We start from the raw sequence: 26,174 nt of genomic DNA, 5'->3' as shown, positions 1-26,174 counted from the left end.
AGATTAGGTGCTTGTGGAAATCATTGCTTTTGCTGCTTTGGCTTGATTCATGGTAAATGTTAATTTCAAAGGCAGTTCATTTCAGGGTGCTGTCATATTATATTCTTTGTCACATTTCTTGCCTGGGCAGTACCATCAGGAATGCTTTCCTTGTATTTTCAGTGCTTTTTCAATTTTTGCCCGTCTCTGGTATCAGTGTGGGAGCAAAACATTTTTGTATCTGAGAGCACAGACTATGGAGGGTTGAAATGAGGGTTAGAAAACAAAAATTGCCCTTTTTTTTGAAGTCCAAATAATTAACATGAAATTAAAGGCTATATGAGAGAAACATTCCTAGTTTGACTAAAAAAAAGTTCACATTTCTTGAAGAATTTATCCTTTGACAAATAATTACTACCTACTATGTACCAGGTACTGTTCTAGGCATTTGGGATACATCAGTGAACAAAACAAGACAAAAATCATTCCCCTTTTAAAGCTCCTTATAGGGGAAAGATAATAAGTAAATAAATCGTATAGTATGTTAGAAGACCATAAGTGCTGTGGGATAAGAAACTGAGCAGGGTGAGGGGAATCAGGAGTGCAGATTTCAGAGATTTGTGTAATTTTAAATATTGTGATCAGTATAGGTTTTATTTAGAGCAAAGATTTCAGGTTGGTAAGGACGAGGCCATGAAGGCCTGGGGAAGAGCATTCCAGGCAGAGTGAACAACTAACACAAAAGCCCTGTGGCATTCCTGGCATATTCAGGCAACAGTGGGAACTGCCATTGTGGGTTGAGCAGAATGAGGTGGAATTTTGTCAGAAGATGGAGATAGAAGGGAAAACAAAGGGAAGTCAGATAAAATCTTTAGCCTTTGCTCTGAGTGAAGTGGGGTGCTGTTGTATTTGTTAAAAAGGTTACTCTGCTACCTGTAGAGTAAACTGTGACTGACAAAAATGGAAGCAGGGAGACCAGTGAAGAGGCTTATTGAAGTAATCCAAGGGGAAGATGATGGTGTCCAGATAAGAGTGATAATAGTAGATGTTGTGAGAAGTTAAAGAGAGCTCTGTTGGACTCATTTTGCTGACTTTTGGTTTATGAAATGCAAAGGTAATCCAAGATTGATTTGTAAAGTATGGGAAAGTGTGAGTGCTGTCTGAAATACAAAGTATGTTTAGATAGCATACTTAAAAAATTAAAGTAGGATTAGAAATTGGAACTATTAACAATTTAAAAATATTTTTAGCGTAACATTGTGTGTCCACTACACTTGAATGAAAAAAATGTGATATCTTTATCAGTTGTTTCTTCAACTCCCCTATGTGCCAGGATCTGAGGATACAATAGAAGTCTGGTAAGAGTGATAGAGGAGCACCTAGGTGTACCTAACCTCTTGGCAAGGGAAGGATCAAGGGGTGCTTTTGGGAAAGATGGCATTTAACCTGATAGTTGAGGGTTGAATAGGAGTTTCCAACATACAGCAGAAGGCAAAGAGTGTTCCAAGCAGTGACAGTAGTCTAGGCAGAGGCCTGGAATTGAGAGCATGGCTTAAAGCAAGAGGCAGTTTGATGTTGCTCATATGTGAATGTGGAGGGGAGAGGTCTTTGTGGAGATGGGAAAGTAGGGATGGTGTTGTGTATTGGGCTGAGATAGTAGTAAAAATGGTGAAAAAGATTGGAAATAGGGAGGTGAACTGATCAAACTACAGTAGTAGGATTATACTGTGGAAGATGGATTTAAGGGATGACAAGGCAGATTAGGAAGCATTTTCATTAGTAGTAGTGAGAGTGGAAAGAGGCAGATGGTTCTTTCAGAAGTAGCCGCATGGGATTTTGCTGACTGCTGGGGGGCAGCAGTGAGGATAGAGGAAAGCTCCCAGGGGAGCCTCAGGTTTATCTGCCTGCAAACTGCCTGTGCTACTCTTCCTTACCTTGCTCCCACTTTACAAAAGAAAGGCAAAAGCTCTTACTCATTCTGAATCTTACCATAATGGATAAGCAGGTGTGTAAAGAAGTGCAGAGTGCCAAATAAAGGGACAGTTCCAAATAGTATGGTGTTGGGAGTGAATGACTGAGTAATGGATAACCAGTAATTTTACAAGTCAGGAGGTTTTCAGTCCTTTGCATTAAATGACATTGAAGAAATCAATTTGTCAGTTAACAGATTATTAAAAATAATTTTTGATGGTAGATCTCTGTGATTTTTGGCATATAACTTGGAAGAAGTTCAAATAATTAAGGAACCCTGTTATTTTAAAAATGCTTTGCATTTATGTGAATAGGTTTTCTCAGTGTTTCTATTTAAATGAAGAAGGAATCAAAGCAAATTATGCACAACTCTGTCTCATTCTAGGAATAAGTAATATTTTTTCACAGATACATGAACTCATTTGGAAAAACAAAATCCTGCCACATTAATTTCATTCACAAATGCAGAGTTTTATTTTTATGTTTAATAATTTATTTAAATTTGTGTTGTACTTCGCTCAATTATGTACTATTAAGTATTACAACGATAGATAATCCAAAAGATGTTTTAAAACAGTCTTAATGATTACTGGGAAATTTTTTAAATTATATTTCAGTAGCTAGACACATTTGTTTCAGAGAATTGTATGGTGTGATCAGTAAATGAGTATAAAAATGTTTTATATTAAGATAATCTGTGGGGAAATGAAGTTGAAATAAAAATTTAAGGAGAAAAAGAAACAATGTAAAGTTTCCAACTGTTAAAGAAAAACTTGTTTATTTTTCAAATGGATGATGGTGGGTATCAGAACACTGATAATTAAATTCCTGTGTATAAATTTAGAAAGTTACTATAATTATTTAATTCAAATTCTGCTAGACTGCAAGTTATATTTAAAACTATTTATTCTTATGGGAAAAATCTGATACATCAGCCTAAATGTATTGTGAAGTCATGGGATATTTTTGTTCATATCCACCCTAAAATAAGTTTTGAAAATTTGAGCACTTCTGATATAGGGAGTATGTAATACGTAGGGAAGTAGAAACTAGGGGTAGAAACTTAAAAACCACCTGTTTGGTGCACAGGAAGAAATTATTTCAAAACGACAGTGATAAACAGTAGCTAGTACTTTTGAGACATCCAGTTGGATAAATAACTGAAATGTAAGATTTCAGTCATCTTGAGAGCAGTAAGGAAAAGTAGTAGAAGCCAAACTTCAGGTGATTAAAATCCCTGTTTTGGCACGAATATCCATAAAATGGTGTTAAAATGGATTCTTTCAATTACACCCTTTCCTTCTTTGCTTGTTAGCTAAAGTCAAGTTAAATATATATCACTTCTCTCTCCTACTCCCACCCCCAGAACAAAGACTTTTTAACTTAACTGCATATCATGCTCTGTTATTAAAACCACATAGCCATATGAATTACGTAGTGGAGGAGAGGATACTCTCTTAGAGCACATCATTACGGAGATAATTTTTTTAGTGAATTTTTGTTTTAAAATACCATTAAGAATCAAGTTTGTTAGGAAGTATATAGGACAATCGGATTTAGAGAAGAGATTCAGTATTCAAAGCATTCTAGATAAGTCAATTTCTAGATCTTCTAACCTAAAATGACAAATGTATAAAAACAGTGCTAACCCATGGGAGTTTTGAGTAGTGATAACGTGCTGAAGAATGTAGCATTTACTCTGAACTTTTCATTGTATGTATTTCTCCATTTTGAATGTGAAAAACTTCTTTAGATGGTAATGCTGAGACTTGGATGTGGAATACAACTTCCAGGGAAGGTTGTCCCTGTCTGTGACTCTCTGCTTAGTCTTGTTTCCTGCTTCCTGAAAGGTCAGCAGTAAAATGGGGCTTTTGTCTACAGCCCTGTTGATGAAAATTTCAAGTATAGCCTAGCCTAAATTCAGAGAGTTGAGTAACAAAAAAGGGACTTTTAAGAAAATATTAGACAGTCAGTAGATAAATAAAAGAATAAATGACGTCTTTTTTATACCTACAGGCTGTTATCTGCTGTTCTAAGAGTTTCAGAAGTTGAATCTCGAGCAATAAGAGCAGATCTCACTCATCTACTAAGCCCTCAAATGGGCAAAGATATTGTTTGGTTTCTAAAACGCTGGGCAAAGACTTATCTCCTGGTGGATGAGAAACTATACGATCAGGTCAGAATGTAAAACTGACTTCATTTGGGTTTATGATGATGACAGTAATGGGAATGAGAACATTTTTCTTGGTGATTTTCTCATCAAAATGTAACTAAGAGATGAACATCTTCCACATTGAAGAGAACTGTATGAATGGCGTGCGATTTTAATAACTTAGAGCACATCATTTGATTGAGCTTATTTTAACCATATTAATTTACAATTACTATTGGGAATGGATTAATTTATGTTCTTTGAATTTGGTGTAAATATGTTGGTATGTTAATATGAAAGTAAAGTTGACAGGAAAATCACATTGGAAGATGTAAGTGGATTGAGGATGTCTTTTTTGGACGTAACAGAAATGAATACATTTATAAAATTAATGTGAAGTAAGTTTTCACATTGAGATGCTAATTTCAGTTTGATTTTTCTGTGGATTTTTTTTTTTTTGAAGCTGATCTTTCTTTCTGACTTTAAAATTTTTGTTTTCTCTCTTAAGATAAGTCTGCCATTCAGTACAGCATTTGGGGCAGATACAGAAGGTTCTCAGTGGATTATTGGCTACCTCTTACAAAAAGTCATCAGTAACCTCTCAGTGTGGAGTAGTGAGCAGGACCTTGCAAATGACACTGTGCAGCTCCTTGTCACTTTGGTGGAAAGAAGAGAAAGGTAAGCTGATTATAGGAGGCAGACTCTGTGTGTGTGTGTGTGTGTGTGTGTGTGTGTAGTCTTTCAAGTGGCAAACAGTTACATGGTTCTAAGGTCCAGAAAGACCTTGCATTTTGGAGCAGTGTACTTAACAACAACAACATCATATTATTGCTATAAATGCAAATAGAGCTTTCCCATATTACAGTTGAGGATTGTGTTGACTGTTCAAGGATTTGGTATTAAAGAATCTTACAAGAAACATGTTTAATTCAGTAATTTATAGTTTTAAAAACACTTTAATACAGAATAATCTCATTTAATTTTTTTCAGGTATCCTATTCCATTTTAAAGATGAGAAAAACTTGATAATTTAATAATTTTGCAGGTTAGGAGCTTTAGTGTTTTCTACAACTCTGGAGGTGTTTCTCATTTTTCTTACTGCACAGGAATGTGATTGTTACTACTCCTGGCATTGGCTGACTCTTACTTGTTGAGTTATTGTAATTTACCTAGGTACTGTTCCAAGCATTTCATGTACAGTTTTATTTAATCTTAATATCAGACTCAACCATGAGAGTTAGGTCTGTTATTACTGTTGTTATCCCTATTTTACAGATCTGGAAACTAAATAAGAGAGAGTAAAATTTCACATTGTCAAACGACTAATGGGATTTGAGCACAAAATCGTGTGACTCCAAAGTCTATACCAAGTTTACTATACTGTACTCTAAAAACTAGTTAAATTCAGTTACCTTCCATTTTTGTTTGTTTAGTATACATACGATATAAGTAATATATCTTATGTTTTGTTATTTCTGTCTGTAGGGCAAACTTAGTAATTCAGTGTGAAAACTGGTGGAACTTAGCAAAGCAGTTTGCAAGCCGAAGCCCACCTCTGAATTTCTTGTCAAGTCCTGTGCAAAGGACACTGATGAAGGCTCTTGTTTTGGGAGGTTTTGCACATATGGACACAGAAACCAAACAGCAATATTGGACAGAGGTAACAGTTCCCTTTATTTTGATTGCACCCTCTTATATCTTACCCTGTGTGTTGCTGTAAAATACTCTGTGGAGACATTAACATGTCGTTCATACCTTTTCTGATACTTTTCTCTTATAATGAATAGGTTAAAGCCTATTATTTTACAAATATCATCTTATAATTTGTCCATATCCGCATACATGATGACTTTGAATATTATCAAGTATTCTGTGGTCGGGCACATTTTTGCCCACAACTCAAATGAGAGCCTAAAGAATCAGTGAAATATCCCCTTGTCTAGAACATGGAGATGCAAATTAACCACTGTAGCAGTTTGCTAGGACTGCTACAACAAAATATCAAAAATTTACAGGTGTAAAAACAGAAATTTATTGTCTTAGAGTTCTATAGACCAGAAGTCCAAGATCAAGGTGTTGGTAGGGTTGGTTCCTTTTGAAGGCTGTGAGGGAGAAGCTGTTCCAGGCCTTTCCCTGAATTTCTGGTGGTTTGCTCGCAGTCTTTGGCATTCCTTACGTTGTAGAAGCATCATCGTAATCTCTGTCTTCACCTTCACATGATATTCTCCATGTGTGCATGTCTGTGTAAAGATACCAGTTGTACTGAGTCAGAGATCCACCCTAATGACCTCTTCTTAATTTAATTGTATCTGCAACAATCCTGTTTCTAAATAAGGCCACATTCTGAAGCACTAGGGAGTTGGACTTCAACATGATTTGAGGGGGACATAATTCAACCACTGTGGACACACTGCCTTGTGTAAATTAGCTTTAAATCAGGAACCAAGAGTTATCGGTATATGTAGGTGGATGGCCTATAGTCCTTGTGACAAGAGTGCTCTTAATGTCTGAGAAGGTACACAATAACAGAATTAGGCAGTCATCTGTGATTTCAGACCAGAATTTAAATAATTGTATTATCATATGTACAGCTTTAAGTAGAATTAAGATATCTTCATGAATATGCATTTTCACTCAGAGCAGGACTGATTATCTGAAGTTATGTTCTATGGCAAGAGGAGTTAAAAAAGAGAAAAACAGGCAAGAGCTGTGTGTTGGGCTTGACCCTGTAGAAGAGAGGTTGGCAAATTGGAGCCCACAGATCCAAATCTGGCCTGCTGTCTCTGTGTAAATAAAGTTTTATTGAAACACAGTCACGTTCAATTGTTTACATTTTTATCTCTGGCTGCTTCTGTACTGCAGTGCAATTGTAATTGGAGAGTTAGGCCAGACATGACATGTTCTGCAAAGTCTATATTTACTCTCTGGCCCTTTGGAGACTTAAATTTCATCTTTTGGGGGTGGGGGCAATTAATGAATTGGAAAGAGATGATGATAGTGACAGAATTCTGTGAATGCCATTGACTAAGTCATGTTCTGTGATTCGTGGTTTTTGGAACCTAAATTACTTCAGGAAGTGGTTTGACTCACATATGTTGTGAAGTGATTACTGAAAGAAGTTTAGTCAACATACATCATCTTGTGTAGATAGAATAAAGAGCAAAAACAAAAAAATGTTTTTTCTTGTGATGAGAACTGAGGATCTACTCTTTTAACAGTTTTCCTATATTATCATACAGCATTGTTAACTATAGTAACCATGTTGTATATTACACTCCTAGTACTTACTTATACCTGGAAGTCTGTACCTTTCAACTACCTTCCTCCAATTCCCCCTTTACCCACCACCCCCACTCCCCACCTCTAGTAACTACAAATCTTTTCATTTTTTTTTTTAACAAATCTTTTTCTGAGAGTTGGGATTTTCTGTTTTGTTATTTCATTATTTTATTAAAATTCCTCATTTGTAAGTAAGATCATATGATATTTGTCTTTCTTTGTCTGAGTTACTTAACGTATACCCTCAGGGTTCATCCATGTGGTCGCAAATGTGAGGATTTCCTCATTTTTTATGGCTAAATATTCCATTGCATACGTACCACAACTTAGTTATCCATTCATCCATTGATGGACATTCAGGTTGTTTCCATGTCTTGGCCTTTGTAAATAATGCTACAGTGGACGTTGGGGTACAGATGTCTTCTCAAATTACTGTTTTTATTTCCTTTGGATATATTCCCAGAAGTGAAATTACTGGGTCATATGGTAATTCTCTTTTTAGTTTTTGAGGGTCCACAGTGGGCTGCACCAGTTTACAATCCCCACCAGTAGTGCACTGGGGTCCCCTTTTCTCTACATCCTTGCCAACATTTATCTCTTGTCCTTTTGATGATGGCCATTCTAAAAGGCATGAGGTGATGTCATATTGTGGTTTTGATATCTGTTTCCCTAATGACTAGTGTACTGTGTGTTATTTCTTTACATAGGCCAGAAGTTATCATGACCCTCAAAATGGGGGACATAGGGGTGCCTGAGTGGCTCAGTCAGTTGATCGTCCAACTCTTGATTTTGGCTCAGGTCTTGATCTCAGAGTCGTAAGATGAAGACCCTTGTCGGACTCTGTGCTGGATGTGGATCCTGCTTAAGATTTTCTCCCTCCCTCTGCCCCACCCCCTGCTTGTGTGTGTACACATGCTCTCTCTCTCTCTCTCTCTCAAATAAATAAAATCTTTAAAATGGGGAATGTAACATGTGGTTCAAATATTCTTTGTTTTCAGTGCTTTTTCTGCCTCCAACAGTTTGTAATGCTTTAGAAAGTGAATATTTTTCCAAGTTGAGGAAATAAAGTTGAAACAAATGAAGCATGTAAATTAAACTTTTAGAAAATTATGCTTTACTTTGATAGGTTCTTCAGCCACTTCAGCAGCGATTCTTAAGAGTGATAAATCAAGAAAACTTTCAGCAGATGTGTCAGCAAGAGGAAGTCAAGCAGGAAATCACCGCCACACTGGAGGCCCTGTGTGGCATTGCTGAGGCTACCCAGATTGACAATGTAGCAATTCTTTTTAATTTTTTGATGGACTTCCTTACCAATTGCATTGGATTGATGGAAGTTTACAAAAATACCCCAGAGACAGTCAATCTCATAATAGAAGTTTTTGTTGAAGTTGCACATAAACAGATATGCTATCTTGGAGAGGTAAGCATTTTCTAATTTTATCCATTTAGGATTAGAACTCCTTAAAGTATAACAAAATAACATACTTTAAATTTAATGAATACTATCTGAAATAATATTTTTGTGCCTCCAAAAAAGTTTTCAAAAAGACTTCAGAACTTTTCAGAAGAACTCAGAATTCAGAGGAAGGCTTATTGAAGGAATATAAATTCTTGCCCTAATACTGTTGGTAATCTGTAATTTTTTGAGGTATAATGTTATTCAGTCAAACTCATCCAAAAGAGGAATGTTCGATAAGACAAATTGTAGAAAAGTTTAATCAATGTCTGTCTGTTGAAACTCTAAGGCTTCAAATTTTAAATGGCAATTTGTATCTTTGCTTTATAAATCAAATGGATATTTAGATGCTGAATTCTTTTATGATCAGTAAGCAAGGTACATTTTTTAAATCCTGTTTAGAAATTATTTAGAAAGCTATTTTAAAACTGCCTTAAAGGAATATATTTGTAATTGCCTTCAGATTAGCATAAATCTTGTTTTAAACCATTTCATATGGGTTCCTGATTTGTGAATTTTTTTGTTAGATCACAGGCACCTGCTGAAAAGTAAGATTTTACCTTATAAATATTACAAATGTAGTCACAGATACATGACTGAGAGGGCAGGCCATTTCCATTTATTCTGGTGTTTAAGACCACTGTTTGGTACTCTGTGCTTTTCCAAGTTAAACAGTATTAAAACTTGAAATAATAAATGTTATACAAGAAGTTGAAACAGCAGAAGTAAAACAGTTCTGTTGCCAAAGTCTTATTATCTCTCTAGTATGTATTATCAAATGAACAAAAAAATGGATGTCAAATTTTGTTAGGAAAGTGCTAATTTTTAAAATATAACTGCAATCTTTAATATATGCCGTTTCACTTAATGTTTTACAATAGTTTAAAACAACTGTTGGAGCTACTATTGGGATTCAGAGTAAATTTATTAGAATATAGATTCTTTGCGGGTTTATATTTTTTCGCGGCTAAGTTCTGCGTAGTAGTATAATTTATGCACATTCTCTTACAGTCCAAAGCTATGAACCTATATGAAGCCTGCCTTACTTTGCTGCAAGTATATTCTAAGAATAACTTAGGGCGGCAAAGAATAGATGTTACAGCAGAGGAAGAGCAATATCAAGACCTGCTTCTCATTATGGAACTTCTTACTAATCTTCTATCAAAAGAATTCATAGATTTCAGTGATACAGGTAAGATGTAGTGTGATGGTTTTAACTTTGTTTTTATTGTCTTTTTTTTTTAAGCAAAGGAATGTTTTTAAGTGAAATTTTGTGAGGAAGTTCAGTTTACAAAATCATGAATGTTAGTCTCTTTGGTTGAAGCGAAGGTAGGACCAACATCCTTTCCTGCTTGTCTCTTGTCTTATAAGAATAATAGTAATAATATCTTCCATTTATTAGGTTCTTTAAAATGCAAAGCACCGTTCATATCACAATGGCAAGAGATAGGTATCATTGTTATACTCATTTTATAGATGAGGAAATAGGCACAGAGAAAGTCATGTCACTTGCCCACAGATCAATAGCTAGTAAGTTGCAGGACTGGGATTCACATTCCAGCATCTGAATGGGATGCAAGAGGTCAGTCTTTTCTGAGTTATACTTTATTATTATTCTTTTTTAAGATTTTATTTATTTGGGAGAAGGAGAGAGTGAGTGTGAGTGAACATGAGCAGGGATAAAGAGGGGCAGAGGCAAAAGAAGACTCCCCGCTGAGCAGGGAGCCCGATGTGGGGCTTGATCCCAGGTTTCTGGGATCATGACCTGAGCCATAGGCAGCCACTTAACTGAGACACCCACGTGCTCCTGAGTTAACACTTTATTGACTAAATCACTCCCCTATGTCGTCTGATGTAGCTATCCCCAAACTGTAGCACTTTCCAGATTGCAGCTTGGTTGGGAACCCTTGTTGGGTTGGGTAACCCTGAACCCTGGAACTGACAGGCCACACTTGGAAGATCTAACCTAGGGGCTCACAGAGAGCCTGACCTTGGGGAAGTCAGTTAATCTTCCTTTGTTTATTCTGTTAAAGTGGGTGCATAATAAATGCCTTTTGAAATGTCTTAAAGATTAGCTACAAAGTATCATGGTGCCTAGCATTGTTCCTGGCAACCAGAAGGTAAAAGAAAGTTGTTATTACAGGCAAGAACTTTACTAGTAATTAGAACATCATTTATTTGCATAGTTTTCCTTGACTTACCTCTTAACCCACTGTCAACCTTGCCTTAAAACCCAAGGGATCTTGTTTTTTAAGAAAAAAATGAATCCTATTTAGAGCCTCCTTTCATATGTTGTGTAGACATTCATAGTAGTGGGCACTTCTGACATCCTTGTAAGATTCTCTTTCTGAGTTGGGTGCTGTGACATTCCACTTTACCCAAGTACTTGAGATTCTTCTTTCTCTGTTTCCTTTATTGGTTTATTTTCCTTATTCACTGAACAACAGTTTATTGCAATGTCTGCCCTACCCTAGGCACTACCAGTTTTACAGTCCAGAGGGTTTACTGTCCTTCACAGTTAACTAGGGTCCTGCACTTTCCCTCAGTGAATTCATTCTATACCAAAGCCTCAGCTGCCCCTCTATTTCTAGGCCTGGTCTCTCACCAAGTGTTGTTCTTACGTTTTCTGATGTGTTCAGGTTGATGCTTCACCATCCAGGAGTTCTTAACCTTTTCTAGAGCACATGTGCCTTTAAAATCTGAAGTAGTTACTTACTGAGACTTTCCCTTAAAAAGTGTATGTTACACCAGCCTCAGAGTTTTACACAAGGTTAATAGTTGAGTTGTGAACCCTCAGAAACTCAGCTGTAGACTTTCCAGGGCTGTAAAGACTCAGGTCAAGAACCCTGTATTCTGAGGAGTCTGACTCAAAGTTAAGAGCGTGCATTGAAAGGTATGGGGAGGGCTGTTAAAGGTTGTAGAGAGGGAAAGGCACCCTAGTCATCATGTCTGTGGTGCAGTTTGACATTCTAAGCACACATTATATGGACGAATGGCAGGTTTTCACAATAAAAAGGCAAAAAGATTAAAAGAAACAGCATTAGCTGATAAAATAGATGGCAGAAAGGAAGGTGATTATTTTAAGTAATTATTTTTAAAATAAAGATAATTGAGATAAAATAGAAAATACTTTAAATATTATGAAATACAATTAATATAGTAGGTGGGAGATTAAAAGCATAAGTGGACATGCGCCTCTGCTCTATATTCATGAATATAGGAGAGCTTGTGGCTGGAGAGCCGAGTCCCACCAAGCATGAGGCAGGATGTTCTGTACAGTCCTGAGAGCCCTATCTTTTAGGAGCAAGTCCTGGGAGGTGGGTTCCAGGACCAGCCTCCCAGGGCTCCAGAGCAGGCCCAGGCTTCCTGCTGGATGGAATCCAGGTTTACCAGTGCCCGGATTCAGAACATGGGATTCTTCTAGCTGGAGAGGAGACTCTTGGGATGGAAGTTCACAGTTAGGCTAAAAAAGTCATTTTTAAGTAGAAATGCTTTTTTTTTTTTTTTTTTAACCTCATTTCATTTCTTTTGTTTGTTTGTTATACAAGTAACTTGTTCTTAATAGAAAAATTTAAAAGGGCAGAGATAGAAAAATCACCCATTCTTTGACATAATCTACAATCAAGTACAAATGGCATTGTGGTCATTTCCCTTCTGGTTATTTTGTACAATTTTGTGATTGTACTCTAAATATAATTTTATATTCTGTCTTTTTTTGTTAATGTGTTGTTAGCCTTTTACTTGTCATTAAAATTTTTCAGGACCTTTCATGGCTACATGGTATTCCACATTTTGGAATTTAACCTGATTCCCTAATACTGGACATTTGGAATATTTATGATTTTGCTGTTATAAATGGTGATGCAGCAATCACTTCTGTGGACAAATCTCTGTCTGAATTTCTGGTTATGTCTTTAGTACATACAGTGCTGAAGAGGCTCTTAATGTATTACTTTTGAAGATAACTGTTACACTATATCCTCACCAGCATTTAAATGTTATCATTTGAAAGTCATTTTTAAATTCATGAATCAGAAGTAGTATCTTAAAAATTTGCATTGTTTCATTAATGAGTAGAATGAACTGTTTCTCTTTTTCTTTTTTTTTTTTAAGGTTTTTTTTTTTGAAGATTTTATTAATCTATTTGAGAGAGAGTATGTGAGAGAGAGAGCACAAGTAGGGGGGAAGGGGTAGAGGAGAGGGAGAAGCAGACTCCCCCCTGAGTAGGGAGCCCAGTGTGGGGCTTGATCCCAGGACCCTGGGTTCATGACCTGAGCCAAAGCCAGGCGCTTAACTGACTGAGCCACCCAGGTGCCCGAATGAACTGTTTTTCACTGGGCTTCTGATTTTTGTTAGATGTTTGTGGATTTTGCTCACTCACCTATTTAGGTCTTAGGAGGACTCTTAATTTGTGTGCATATTTTATGGCTTAAGGATAATAACCCTTTTACATATTGGTAGTTATTTTTTAACTACTTTCTTTTTTCTGTAACATTTTAATTTCTATATTTTCCCCCATTGCTTTACAGCATAGAAAAATTTCACACACCTGAGATAAAATAAATATTACTGTGGAAATTGTTTAACTTACGGTAACTTAACTTAGTGTATCAGTGGAATAGGTTGTACTTTACTTTTATCATTGTAGAATAATAATGTAAACACAGAATGTCTGCATCAAGTACTCAGAGACCCTAAAAGTAAAATACAAAAGGATGACCCAGGGTAAGACAAGGATAGAACCAACTCTGTTGGTTTATTGATGTTGCAATTCTAAGACTGCCTTTTTTTCCTTTTTTTCCCCATAGATGAAGTATTCAGAGGACATGAGCCAGGGCAAGCGGCAAACAGGTCTGTGTCCGCAGCTGATGTTGTTTTATATGGAGTGAACCTAATTCTGCCTCTGATGTCACAAGATCTGTTGAAGGTAATTGAAGACAGTGAATGTGAACATCCAGAGTGTGTATGTCTGGAGTTAAAAGATGTTTTAGACAAGAATATACCTCTGATTCACTTAAGGGGGTATAAATACCTGCTTATCTGTTAAGTACACGTGAAAACTAGAATTTTAGGTTTCCACTGGATGTCGTTCGCACTCGTGGATGCAGCTCAGTGTGCAGCTCATGCCCTCATTTAATCCTGCCCAAGAGTCCTGTGTTCGCTGATAATCAGTGACAGAAAAAAACTGGTTCTTTTAGAAACTTAGTTCTAATGGTGGCAGTTCTGATTCCCTCATCATTTGTCACTAAGCAACTTAAGTTATATGTTTGGGTGTATTCCACTGATACTTTTGAACATCGTTCTCAGATTTGAGGGATTGAGCCATAGAAGGCATTTTCTAGCCACCCCATGTAGAAATGGGATGGTAAGAAACCAAGACTACCACAGTTTTTAAATTTCCTCGTGTCTGGGTTTTCACCAGTCAGTATTGGTGGTGATGAGGTTGCCTTTTCTTCTTTCTTTAATTATCGCAGGGGAGGGGAGTTTCTTTCGTGAGTTGTCACAGAGGGTGAGGGTGGGGACAAAGACGTGGATGGGAAGGAAGTGGGAAGTGTGTGTGTGCGCGCATGTGTGGAGCTCACACAAGGTAGAGTGGGAGAGAGAAAGAGAAGTCTGTTGTGGGAAGGAAGAATATAGAGGTTGAGAAGTGGCTGGAAGTTGCAGTTAAGAGTAGGAGGTGCTGCCAGATTCCCACAGAGTGGGCCGGGACCGCATGCTTCTTTCTTTGAGATAGGTCTTTGGGAGAAGATTCTGACCTGTGAGCCGAGTATTCATGTAGCCACCAGTAGTATGGGGACGTTTAGTAAGCTCTGTATATTGCTTTGCCTTTAGGGTTCTTTTGGTTTGGGTTTGAGGTATTTTGCTCATTAAACAGACCATTAAACAGTTAGATGGTGTATTTTCATAAGTAAAGTTAAAGTGTTCATTGCCTACTTTTTACTTCAGTTTTCCAGGACTATCAGCCAACTTTTAGAAGTGTGAAGGAGTGAATATTCTATTCTGTACATAATCTTAACAATTTGTATTACCTTCTTATATTTTTCTAACATGCTGGAATGCAAATAAACACATTTGCAAAAGGGTTTTACTCATAGGTCATTTAATAATTTGAAATTTGGCTGTTTTGTCTACTTTTTCAAGGTAAACAGACTATCTGGAATTGGCTGTAGCTTTTATTAACTGTCTGGAAGATAATTGTTTCTACTGTGTATTATTTTTGTGTACTAAAATATTCCCTTTATTATAACTTATTTTTACATTTAATTAAGTCTTCATGTTTTCTATATCTTGAATATGTTTTAAAGAAATCATTATACTTTAAGTTTGTTGGTTATTATTTTATTTTACTGCATTAATGAAAACAAATTAGATATCAGTAAGCAACTAAATATTTAATATTTCTTTTTCAGTTTCCAACCCTTTGTAATCAGTACTACAAATTAATCACATTTATCTGTGAGATTTTTCCTGAGAAAATACCACAGCTTCCTGAAGATCTTTTTAAAAGTCTAATGTACTCTCTAGAACTAGGAATGACATCATATCCTTTAAATGAACATATTTGTCACTTGGGGAAAAAGATCTTACATAAAGAAAAGTTTTTAAAATTTGTGTTTTTAATTTTTTGTGTGTGGTTTAGTTTTATTTCTTAAGAAAGAAGTCATCTCTCTAACTACCTTAATTCTGTGTTTCTTTCGTTAGTTTGCCTCACCTTGTTCTCCTTTCACAGGTCCCAGAGGCGTTTGACTCCTGGTCCCAAAGTGATTCTTTCATTAAGAGCCCCAATTAGTAATGTCATATACTGTTGCTGAGTCTCTGATCTTAGCTACCTGATAGTAGGGAATAACAAGGCTTTTTATCGGTTGTGTCCTCATGATCAGAAACACTAGAAATCTACAACCCAAGACCCTCTCAGAAACACTGGAAACCTTTTCCCATAATGCTGTACAGACATATTGCACACTAACCTCCTCACTTACTTGTATTCAGTCCTAGAATTTGATAATAGCTATAACTTTTTAATCTTTTATAAGTCAAATATATCTAGTTTGTCCCTTGACGTTCGTGATCAGAATGAGTTCGGAGGTTTGCCAGCTTTGCCTGGAAGCTTTGACACCATTAGCTGAACAGTGCGCTAAAGCACAAGAAACAGACTCACCACTTTTTCTAGCAACACGGCACTTTCTTAAGGTAAGATGTTTGGGTGGCCTGTCCCGAAACCATCTGCTTTAATAAGTATGGTCAGTGCATGTAACTCTTCATTCAAATGAGGAAATGCTTACATCATTGATAAATCAGGAAATCATTACTCTTTGTTCACCGCACTTTCTGGAGGTCAATTCCCTGGATACATTATTCTTTGCTTCTACTGTGCGTTCTTGAAACTTGATGTGGTAAAGGCAGCAGGGAACTTGGTCATTTGATGATTTCATACATCACAGCAAGGGGTAACATCTGTACGTTATGGTTGGAATTTTAAAAAACTGTTTTCTTTAATTTTCAGATTTATTTAATAAATAAGAACAACTACCACCCCTCTTTTTCTTTTCTGGAATGGGGAGGGGCTAGAAGAATGTATGATCATCATATATTTTTATTTAAAGGTTTTATGTTGTGTACTTTCAGCTGGTTTTTGATATGCTGGTTTTGCAAAAGCACAACACAGAGATGACCACTGCAGCCGGTGAAGCTTTCTACACGTTGGTGTGCTTGCATCAGGTACTGGACACAAGTCTCTTCATGGGACTCTTCTCATTTTTTTAGCAGGGAGATTATTCATGCAGAGAGTGGGACTTTAATGCCTCCAGTTCTTAGAGAATCTGTGACTCATTGCTTCAGTTCTGTTTCAGTGAGGCTGTTATTTCTTTACTTCCTTGTCAGCTTTGACTTTCTGTGTTTTTTGACAATCTGTCAGTTAATAAAGACTTTTTTCCTTTCTCCACTGTTGTGAATCATCCTTTGCATTGATTGCTCCCCTAAAGCTTGTCCTTAAACAGGTGTGCTAGGAACCAGGAATCAACCTGAAAGAATAGTAGTGACATGGTTTCTGTCCTTGAGGAACTCGCAGTTTTGTAAGGGAGACCAGATGAGTAAGACTTGGGACCCAGAGGAGTCTGCCTTAAGAAAGCATGGAAATCAGCAGTGTGTATTTCCTTTCATAGTAAGCAAAGTATATTACTTCATATTACAGTATGGAGAAGAGTATATTGTTTCATTTTATTTTGTTCAGCCTTTAAAGACTCTGAAGTGCTCACTCAACTGTTTGGGGTTAACGTAACGGAAGAAAAGTTACGTTAGCTCACCTGTCCCTTCCCTATTCCAGTAGAGTAGGTACCCATCAAGTATATGAGAGGAACCATATTGGGTCATCAACTGCCTCAGTTTCCCAACACTCCTCCCCCCCGCTTTTTTTTTTTGTCTCTCCACCCCTACCACCAAGCACATGTAAATGTCCTGTATGACTAAGTGATTGACTTTCTTTTTTTGTTGTTTAATTAAAAAGCTTTGGCTTTTTTTTTTTCCTTGTATAGAGTCGATAGCATTTGCTGTGAGTGGCACTCAGGGTTTGATTTTTTTTTTTACCTTTGTAATAAAGATAGGATTTTTGAGGCCTGTCATACTACTTAAAGACTCCCTGTAGACTTCCTGTACCATCTGCTTCCCAAGCTGAAGGTACTCTGGGACTTCAGTTCTTGCTGTGCTCTGGAGGTAGTGCTTTCTGCAGATGGTGCCCAACTCAGGTCTGTGGCCTTTCGCTCCCATCTTACTTCCTTGTTGCTTACTAGGAAGATAGGCTTCTTGTCCCCATAGATGTAAGCCATTGCATTCCACTCGTCTTTTTTAAAAAAACCATATTTACACATTATAGAAAAGAGAGCAAGGCTTTAGGTTTGGCTAGTATAATATCTCACTGGGTCTGGCCCCAGAGCGACTGCCGTTTCTTTTGAACAGGGAAATGATTTGAGTTTATACTTATTCCTCTGTGAGCAGGTCTGTCCCTTGGATAGAATATTTAGGGTGGCCATCCTGGTTCCATGCTTGTGGGTCAGAGAAGGCATACTATCCCTTACTCTTCCTTTCCAGATATAATTAACATTTCATTTCACCATTTTGGTCTATCATGATATCCCAAGAAGCTAATGAAAAATAGTGTCAGACCAACTTTTTCTTTTTTCTTTTTTTCAAGAGAGCTTATCTTGTAAAGCTGTTTTCGTTGAATGTCCCTTAACCCCATACCTACTCCGCTGTATAAGGCTTTATTATAGAGGGCATTAAAAATAGAAGCACTACACATACACCCCCACCCCAGCTCCCCAGTGTTCCTGTATTTCTTATGGTCCTTCTCCTGCCCTTTTTCCCAGAGCCACTGGGTCCATTACTGGTTCAGAACTACATTTGCTCTTTCAAAGTGTTCTACTTCCACCTTGAGAAAGGACTGAAATACATTCCTCCCACTATGCCACCTCCTCCAAAACAACTCCTGTCTGCCTTTGTGTGAATCTGCTGTCTTCAGAACTGTGTTGACAAGATGTCTATATAAACCTCTGGCAAACCTTTGAAAGTCAGGTTGCAGACTTAGGTTATATATAAAATGCAAAATAAATATGAATAATGTGCTTGGAAAACAGAAGAGACGACACAACAAAGTTGGTATTCGTATGAGTTCTGGAGCCAAGCAGCCTGGATTCTTGCTTAAAAGCAGTGCGGTCTTGGCCATATTACTTAATCTCACTGTATGTAAAAATTTCCATGTGTGAAACAGGAGTTTAAACAGTACCTACTGGGGTGCCTGGGTGGCTCAGTTGATTGGGCGGCTGCCTTCGGCTCTGGTCATGATCCCAGTGTCCTGGGATCAAGCCCTGCATCGGGCTCCCTGCTCAGAGTCGAGCCTGCTTCTCCCTCTCTCTCTGTCTGCTGCTCTTCCTACTGTACTCTCTCTGTATCTCTCTGTCAAATAAATAAATAAAATCTTAAAAAAAAAGAAAAGAAAACTTAAAAAAAATAAATAAACAGTACCTACCTCATGGGATTGCTATAAAAAGTGAGTTACTAATGAATGGAACAGTACCTGCAATATAGTAAACTTTCAGTAAATGTTAACCATTAAAAAGAGTTGTGATCATTTCACAGTGTATTCAAATATGGAATTATTATGTACACCTGAAACTAATATAATGTTATATGACAGTTACACTGTAATATAAAAGAAAAAAAGAGCTGTCAGACCCTGCCTTTCAGAATCCCACAATCTAGTACCTGACGTGATCTACTTGTGTGACATTTGAGGAAGATAAATGTTCTTATGTGTACTTTATCTCTTCAATAGGCCGAATATTCTGAATTGGTTGAAACATTACTGTCAAGTCAACAAGACCCAGTTATTTACCAGAGATTAGCAGATGCCTTCAACAAGCTCACTGCAAGCAGCACTCCTCCTACGCTGGATCGGAAGCAGAAGATGGCCTTCCTAAAGAGTTTAGAAGAATTTATGGCAAATGTTGGTGGTCTGCTTTGTGTAAAATAAACAACAAAACTTTATGCTTAATTTAGATCCTTTCTGCAAAGTGCACTGAATTGCTAAAAGCTGACTTGAGTCTTGTCCTGTTCTTCAGTTCTTTGGCCGTTTTGGATTTCGGAGAGCCTGAAAGTTTGATATGTAATGCAGTAAAACAGGAGAGGTCACCCTTGAATCAGCTTCTGCTGTTGGGTGTTAGCCACAATCTGTCATATATGTCTTGTAGATTTTGAATGGTGATTTAAGATTTTCAGTTCCATATATGTGCAAACAGATATGGGCACCATGAAATGCATATTCAGTGCCTTTTTCCCCCTTTATCAAAACATTAGGTGGCTAGCCAAAGTTTAGAATTTTTGTTAAGTTAAATATTAGATGGACGTATGTTCCCCATTGTTTCTCAAAATGTTGTCCATAGATCACCTGCATCACTCGAGAAGCTGGTTGGAAAGGTAGATTCTTGGGCCCAACTATAGATCCTCAGAGTCAGAATTTCTGTGTGTTGGGCCTTGGATTCTTCATTTCAATAAGCTCCTCCCCTCTGCCACCCCAAAAGTTTTTAATCAATGCAAAAGACATTGGAAACTCCTAAGAGGTTTTGTGCTTTCAGACTTTTCCTCCCTTTGATGTTGAGGTTTGTAACTGAGCAGGAAGAAGACACACCGGGTGTTTGTTGGCTTCTTGTAGCACACGCTCTCACTCTTTCTTTTTTGTAACATCAGCCTGGTGTCGCAGGTTTTGTGTAATACAGGTCTCTAATCATACTCTGATGCCTGAACTTGAGGAGGAAAATACGTGTATATTTTTGTTCCATAAAAAGAACTTTAGGAACTGTAGCCATTTCATTGCCTTAATTTTAAGAAGAAAATACAAAAAAGAGCAGATTTGTTTTAGTAAGAAATCAAGTCTTGATGCTTCAGAGTTGGTTTAGGGTGTTAGCTGCTATGAACCTGGTGCCCTTTTGATTGTGTGTTTATGTGGGTTTATGAGTGAAATGAAAGGCTCATTCATATGTAGTCTAACTTTTTGAGTATGTTTCTCTTCAGCCATGTAGCCCATGGCTAATAATCTACTCTGAATGGCTTGCTTAAGCAATAACTATTTTAAAGGATGTGAATTACTGATTCATACAGACTATTATACATTGGGGCATTAGGGGCAATAATTATGCTAGAGTGGACGTTCTCCTCATTTCACAGGAGCCATGTAAATTTAATTTAAGAGATTAAAAAATTCCTATTTAGATCCTCTAGTTTGATTTTTCTAATCAGGACTTTTGTACTGCTGCCATGCTCCCCTTAATTCTGTGTGCCAGCTTAAATTATGGAAATGAAAGCTAATTTATAAACTGCAGGCATATGAAACTCTGCCCACCTCAGTGTCAGAAATCCCACAGCACAGTGACAGAGGACTTTGGTGCAGGCGCACTCTGAAACTGTGCTTCCAAGGGGTGGGCTTCTCCTTCTGCTGTGTTCTTGACACCTACACGCTCAACTGTCCTTCGAATGTAGTGTTCACATCCGAATTGCATATAGTATGTGCACCTTCACATGCGATGCTGTGCAAAACTTTGTGTAACTCTGTGCTACTAACAGTTATAGTTAACAAAACTGGAGCATTGAAATTACACCCACCCTGTGCATGTGACATTAGACACGAGTGGAATGCAAAGCCTAGGACCATAACTTTGTGAGGAACATTATTACTCTTAATTCCATCACTATTGAGTAACAATCAAGGTGGAGCAGAAACATCTTAAAGACAGCTAGGAAAAACCTAATACCACTCTTCGTGAAATACACATATTGTATTTTTAAAAACACTTTGAACAAGTGCATTTATTTTTAGATTTCTTCTTCTTTTTTCCCCTTAACTTGAAGTCCGATGTGGCATTGTTCCTTGGTGTTTTATGTTTCCCAGCTCCCTCATGCTTTCTCAGTAGTTGTGAGCTGTGCGTGTATCTGTGTTCGGTAATTATAGTCCCTTTGCCAAAGGACGCTGAAATACACAGCTGACTGCGTAGGTCTGCTGGCCATGAAAAACTATAATCAAATTGTTAAAAGTAAAGATGAGTAGGAAAGAAATGCCTTGTTAAATAAAAAGGCATCAGTACTTAGTAACTTTTCTCTAGACAGAAATGTATCTGCTGAATTGGCCCAGATGTTATTACAATACTGCAATTTCATTAGGTCAGTTTCAGTTAAAGTGAGATTTACTTCGGACTGGACCAAATGATACTTAGGTATCGCCAGAATGTTGATTAGTGGCAAACTGGGGGAAAACAGCCGCCACCATTTTCTAGATAATGGGGATGCCACTTTAATTGCAACGGCTAAGACTTCTTTTCAGGGTGTTTGTGTATGTTTGCCTGATTGAATATTTGTTTAGTTTGGGTCTTTTATTTTACTTTGTCCAGTGTTTTGTCTTTAAAGCTCTTTGGTTTTTGGGCTTTTTGTTTTAATGCTCTTGGCCCAAAGGATGTTAAGAACACTGCTTTCATTCTGGTAAATTGACTCTTGCTAAACTAAGTTGTTTAAAGAGTTTTAAAAACACATTAGTTGTGCCCCCCCTTTTTATATGTTAAAGGGACACTGTCAAAGATACGATTTTTAGAATTTTGTGTTTTATGAAATTTCTGTTGCTCATATATTTCTTGTTTTATTTTCCTTGCCCATTTGTTTCCCAAAGGCATAGTCTCTACAGATCCCAAGGCACAATCACTAGGAACTTGGTCCTTTGACAGTTTGTATCCATATAACAGCACCCGTTAACTGTATTCTTGTAGCTCTGTTAAAAGGATTAGTTTGTTTTTACAGTCCTTCTGGGTGGGTGGCTGCCTGGGTAGCTAAACCATTTGGCAGTATTTGACAGTGTCCTTCTCAACACGGTTATCCGGGTCTTTCTGCCTTGCTGTCTCTTCATCTGTTGGAAGACAGGGGAGGGCATGTTAATTTAACATCACTGCGTTGAGTTTTTTTGTCTTGTATAAAGTGTGACATGTAAAACAAACTGCAATATTTTTCAAATTTTAAGAATTTAGTCTTATTTCATTGTAAACTATGTATCTAATTATATTACATTACTCTGTTCAGATATGATGGTTACTACCTTTTTTTTTTCAGTTTTCACTTCATAACCAAGCATCTCTATTATAACTTCCACTCAGCCAGCAATGTTTAACACTCCCTTTACTGTCTTTGATTGAACTTTCTCTTTTACCAAGATGTCACGTCTTTGTCTTTCTAATATCACCATATGTCCCATTTCAGTTAATACTTGTATGAATCCCTCAAGTATTGAAGGGAATTAGTTTTCAGTTTCAAGGATTTCAGGTTTGAGTATCCTAGTATTTGGTGTCAGTTGAACCCTTAAAAAACCCTTTTGTCTGTTACAGTTTTAATTGTTTCTGTTTGCCACTTCCGTTATTAGCAGTGGTTGTCGTTAGACCTTATAAGGTAGCTGTCTCTGATGGATAATTATCATTTTTGGTTCCTGAATAAAATATTAGCTGGTAAGGCAGAAGGAACCTCCATACTTCTTAGTGGTTTTTTTTTTTTTTTTTTAAACAGAATAAGGAACTGATTTGGATAAAAGTTTTTAAACGTAATTTTCTGTAAATTCTTCTACAAAACAGCATAGCTGATTTGAGGATGTAATAATGTTTTAAATTATTTTAAAATGCAAATGGGTATTCTCTGATTTGGTAAAACACTGCATTTAAGAATTCTTTAAAAATTGATTTTCTAAAATTAAAAAATGTCCAGATTAGGTATATTGCTGAGCTCAAATTGATTTGAAGTGCCCTGGTGAAAGCTGAAGTTTAAATATTTAAATTTAGATGTGAGAAATGTGAAATATTCTTGACTGATGATAATGGGAACCCATAACATACTTAGCCAAAGAATATATTTGGTTCAGGTGAAGACCTAACAGTGGGCATCCATTCTTTTTTTAAAGAGGATGGATGAAGCGATGTGTTTCTGGCCTGTAGCTCTCTACTTTGGAAAGACTGAAATATTCTATGACAGCTTCAGTGGTGATTGGGAAGTGCAGCTGGCACATTATTAGACTTCTGAGACTCACACCAAAAACCATCTTCACCCACCTCACCCACTGGGGTGCTCTTCATTTACTCCCAGGCCTTCCCACCAGTGGAGAGATTTTTGTTTTCTCTTTTTCAGTCTATATATTGTTAGGCCTCTTAGCTATTAGGAGTTGTCAGATGTGTGCTAATAGCTAATTTTCCTAGGCTGAAATTAAAAATACTGCATCCACACTATGTACCTGACGGGGATCTGACCTCAAGTGTGTTCTGAGCCCGGACTTCCTGGCGTGGTGTCTTTTTTGCCACACAAGATTATGACAAATTGCAAATACTGGTATTGTGATTTGGTTCTCTGTACAAAGAAAGAAGCTCCATGCAGTGAGTTTGTGGTTTAATGGTCACAAAATGTTAACACTGCTACCATTCAGCACGTGTAAAATTTTTTAAATTTATAAATATTAAAATTTTAAACTTACACTAAGACTTTTCAGTTTTTTTAAGAGACCCAGGGATGAGTGTACTGTTTAAATATTTACCTCTATTAACATTACTAATGAAGGTATAAAGTTGCATTTAATTTTTCAAAAGATGCTACAGTATGATTTTAGGAAATAAATCAAGGCCATGTATTGAGCCAGTTACAAGCTGAATATCAAATTGATAAAATTTTATTTGTATTTTTTAAATCCATAAATGGGAGTTAAATGTGTCTTTTCACTAAATATTTTTATTACATTTTTTTTTGACCATGTGTGATTTGTTCATCGGTATTTAGCTAGACTGTTTTATGAAGCTTATTGAAATGGTGCTAGTTCATTTACAGTCAATCATAGGATGTTTGACACTGGGGACATTACACAATCATAAAATAATTTTGAATAAAAAACATGAGATATAGCTGTATAGATAAAATAGAGAGTTGTATTACCCTCTGGGAGAACACCCAAACCCTAATAGAGTATTCAGAATTCAGAAAGAAAAAGTTTTGTTTATATTCTGTATTATTGAGCATATTTATTTTTTTATTTCACCTCATGATCTTGGAAACATTTTCAGAGTTATTAGTTAAATCGCTGGATTTGGGCATATTTGTAGTAAATATTTTTAGTAGTTCGGGTCATTCCTTTCGGCCTTTCAGGAGAAGTGGAGAATTACCATCCTGCTCTGTGTTAGGCTTACAGACTTTGACGCTTTACCCAATCTTTAATCTTATAAACATGCACAGTGGAAAATTAATTTTTTTAAGAAAAGGAAATGCTTGAAATATATTTATTTTAAACTTGATTTTGCTTTGAATATTCATTGATTTTTAATGGTACTTCTTAGGTTATGTTGAAATTTGATTCTGCTGCAAGGGTGAATAAAGAAAAAGCAGGTTGTTTAAGAGGCAGAGTAAGCAGAGTACATGTTGAGTTTTTGTTTCACCTTCTTTCATTATTAAGGGGGAACCTTCGGCACAGGCTAATCACCTGTCATTTGAAGAGAGCCATAGATGATTTTAAAGATCCCATATATAAAAATTAGTATTTTTTATAAGTCATCGTTAATGGTTCTCTTTAAAAATACAGTCAGTTTGTGAATAATGCCTTTGGTGCATTGGTTAGATTGTGTGACATTTTTGTGTTTTAAGCATTGCATCCCAGATTGAGTCTTGTGCATTCTTTGTAATCTCAAATGGCAGTTCAGTTTGACTTTCTTTTAAAACTAAGTGGAAGTAAAGGCATGTTCAGTGAAACTAAGAGAAAATCTTCCACTCAGAAATTCCATACAGTACTAATAGCAGCGTTCTGTCTCACCTCCTGTTGACTTCTTTCCAGGTAAATTATTTTTAACATCTAGCATGACAGTGAGCAGAGGTAAGTCACTGATGATTCCTGGAGTTGAAGAATGAAAAAACTGAAGTGAAGACCGCTTAAATAGAGATGTGCTAAATATTCTTATTTCCACAATAGTTAGCGATTTTAAGTTTTGGTGGTGTTCACTTCAGTTTACTTTGCCAGGTGAGTCTTCAAATATTCCTGTTAGTAAGCCTGAGATCTTAGGCTGCAATACTCATTTGTACACCTGCTTATAACTGCATTGCCCTAGATGGTCCTTTCTGAGGACTGACCTGGTAAAGCCGTTTGAACTGGTACAGTACAGGGGAGAGGCAGAGAGACCTAGATTCAATTCCTAACTAAGCTATTTAGGGTTCATGTTAATTTCCATCTATATCATGGGACCATAAATGTTAATTCTTCCCAAAGGAAGAATTTTAAACATGGTAATGGATATAATCGTGGTTGTTCAATAGATTCTACTATATTTAAATAAAGATTATTTCTAAGAACACATTTTGATCAATAAACATGTCCTAATACAAAGTCTAATACCTGATAGTCATTAATTACTTTTAAATACTGTGATAACCTTCACATCATTAAAATGTGACCTACTAGCCCTAGCCACAACCACCATGTTAGTATTGGGATAGAGTTCACCATATTATTTACTGTTTCTTCTTTTCTATATGAGAAAATTGATCAATTTAAGTTGGTGGTTTCAATTTCTGTTGAATATTCAGCTCCTATTCCTACAACAATCCTAAAGTGATTCCTAAAGAAAGTTTCCCGAATCACTAATTCTATATAACTTAGCTGTTACAAATATATTGGAGAAATAAAACAAGTGGGGGTTTTGGTTGATTTTTTGTTTTTACCATGTGAAGTTAAAGCTTTACTACACTAACACATTTTGGAAGCTCTACAATATCTTAATGGGATTTCCATCAGCTTTT

The 26,174-nt window shown here is 36.6% G+C and overlaps 1 protein-coding gene and 1 long non-coding RNA gene across 2 annotated transcripts in view; one reads left to right on the top strand and one right to left on the bottom strand.

Moving 5' to 3' along the window:
- XPO4 (exportin 4) overlaps positions 1 to 24,133 on the top strand; it is a 125,770-nt gene extending 101,637 nt beyond the window's left edge. Inside the window, 10 exon segments of the mRNA XM_040621293.1 lie at positions 3,967 to 4,126; positions 4,611 to 4,780; positions 5,588 to 5,762; positions 8,508 to 8,801; positions 9,849 to 10,029; positions 13,646 to 13,764; positions 15,248 to 15,378; positions 15,911 to 16,028; positions 16,464 to 16,556; positions 19,165 to 24,133. Of these exon segments, the coding sequence (XP_040477227.1) occupies positions 3,967 to 4,126; positions 4,611 to 4,780; positions 5,588 to 5,762; positions 8,508 to 8,801; positions 9,849 to 10,029; positions 13,646 to 13,764; positions 15,248 to 15,378; positions 15,911 to 16,028; positions 16,464 to 16,556; positions 19,165 to 19,362 (1,639 nt within the window). The 3' untranslated portion in view covers positions 19,363 to 24,133.
- The window catches only part of LOC121100405, a 22,447-nt gene continuing 2,387 nt past the window's right edge, over positions 6,115 to 26,174 (bottom strand). The window contains exon 2 of the long non-coding RNA XR_005832194.1: positions 6,115 to 6,342. This is a non-coding gene — a long non-coding RNA (uncharacterized LOC121100405). The remainder of the gene's footprint in view (positions 6,343 to 26,174) is intronic.

This window comes from Ursus maritimus, unplaced genomic scaffold, assembly GCF_017311325.1.
Source record: "Ursus maritimus isolate PB19 unplaced genomic scaffold, ASM1731132v1 scaffold_10, whole genome shotgun sequence".
Lineage (NCBI taxonomy): Eukaryota > Metazoa > Chordata > Mammalia > Carnivora > Ursidae > Ursus > Ursus maritimus.
The sequence above is the reverse complement of the archived record's forward strand: the minus strand, read 5'-3'. Positions and strand labels throughout refer to the sequence as shown.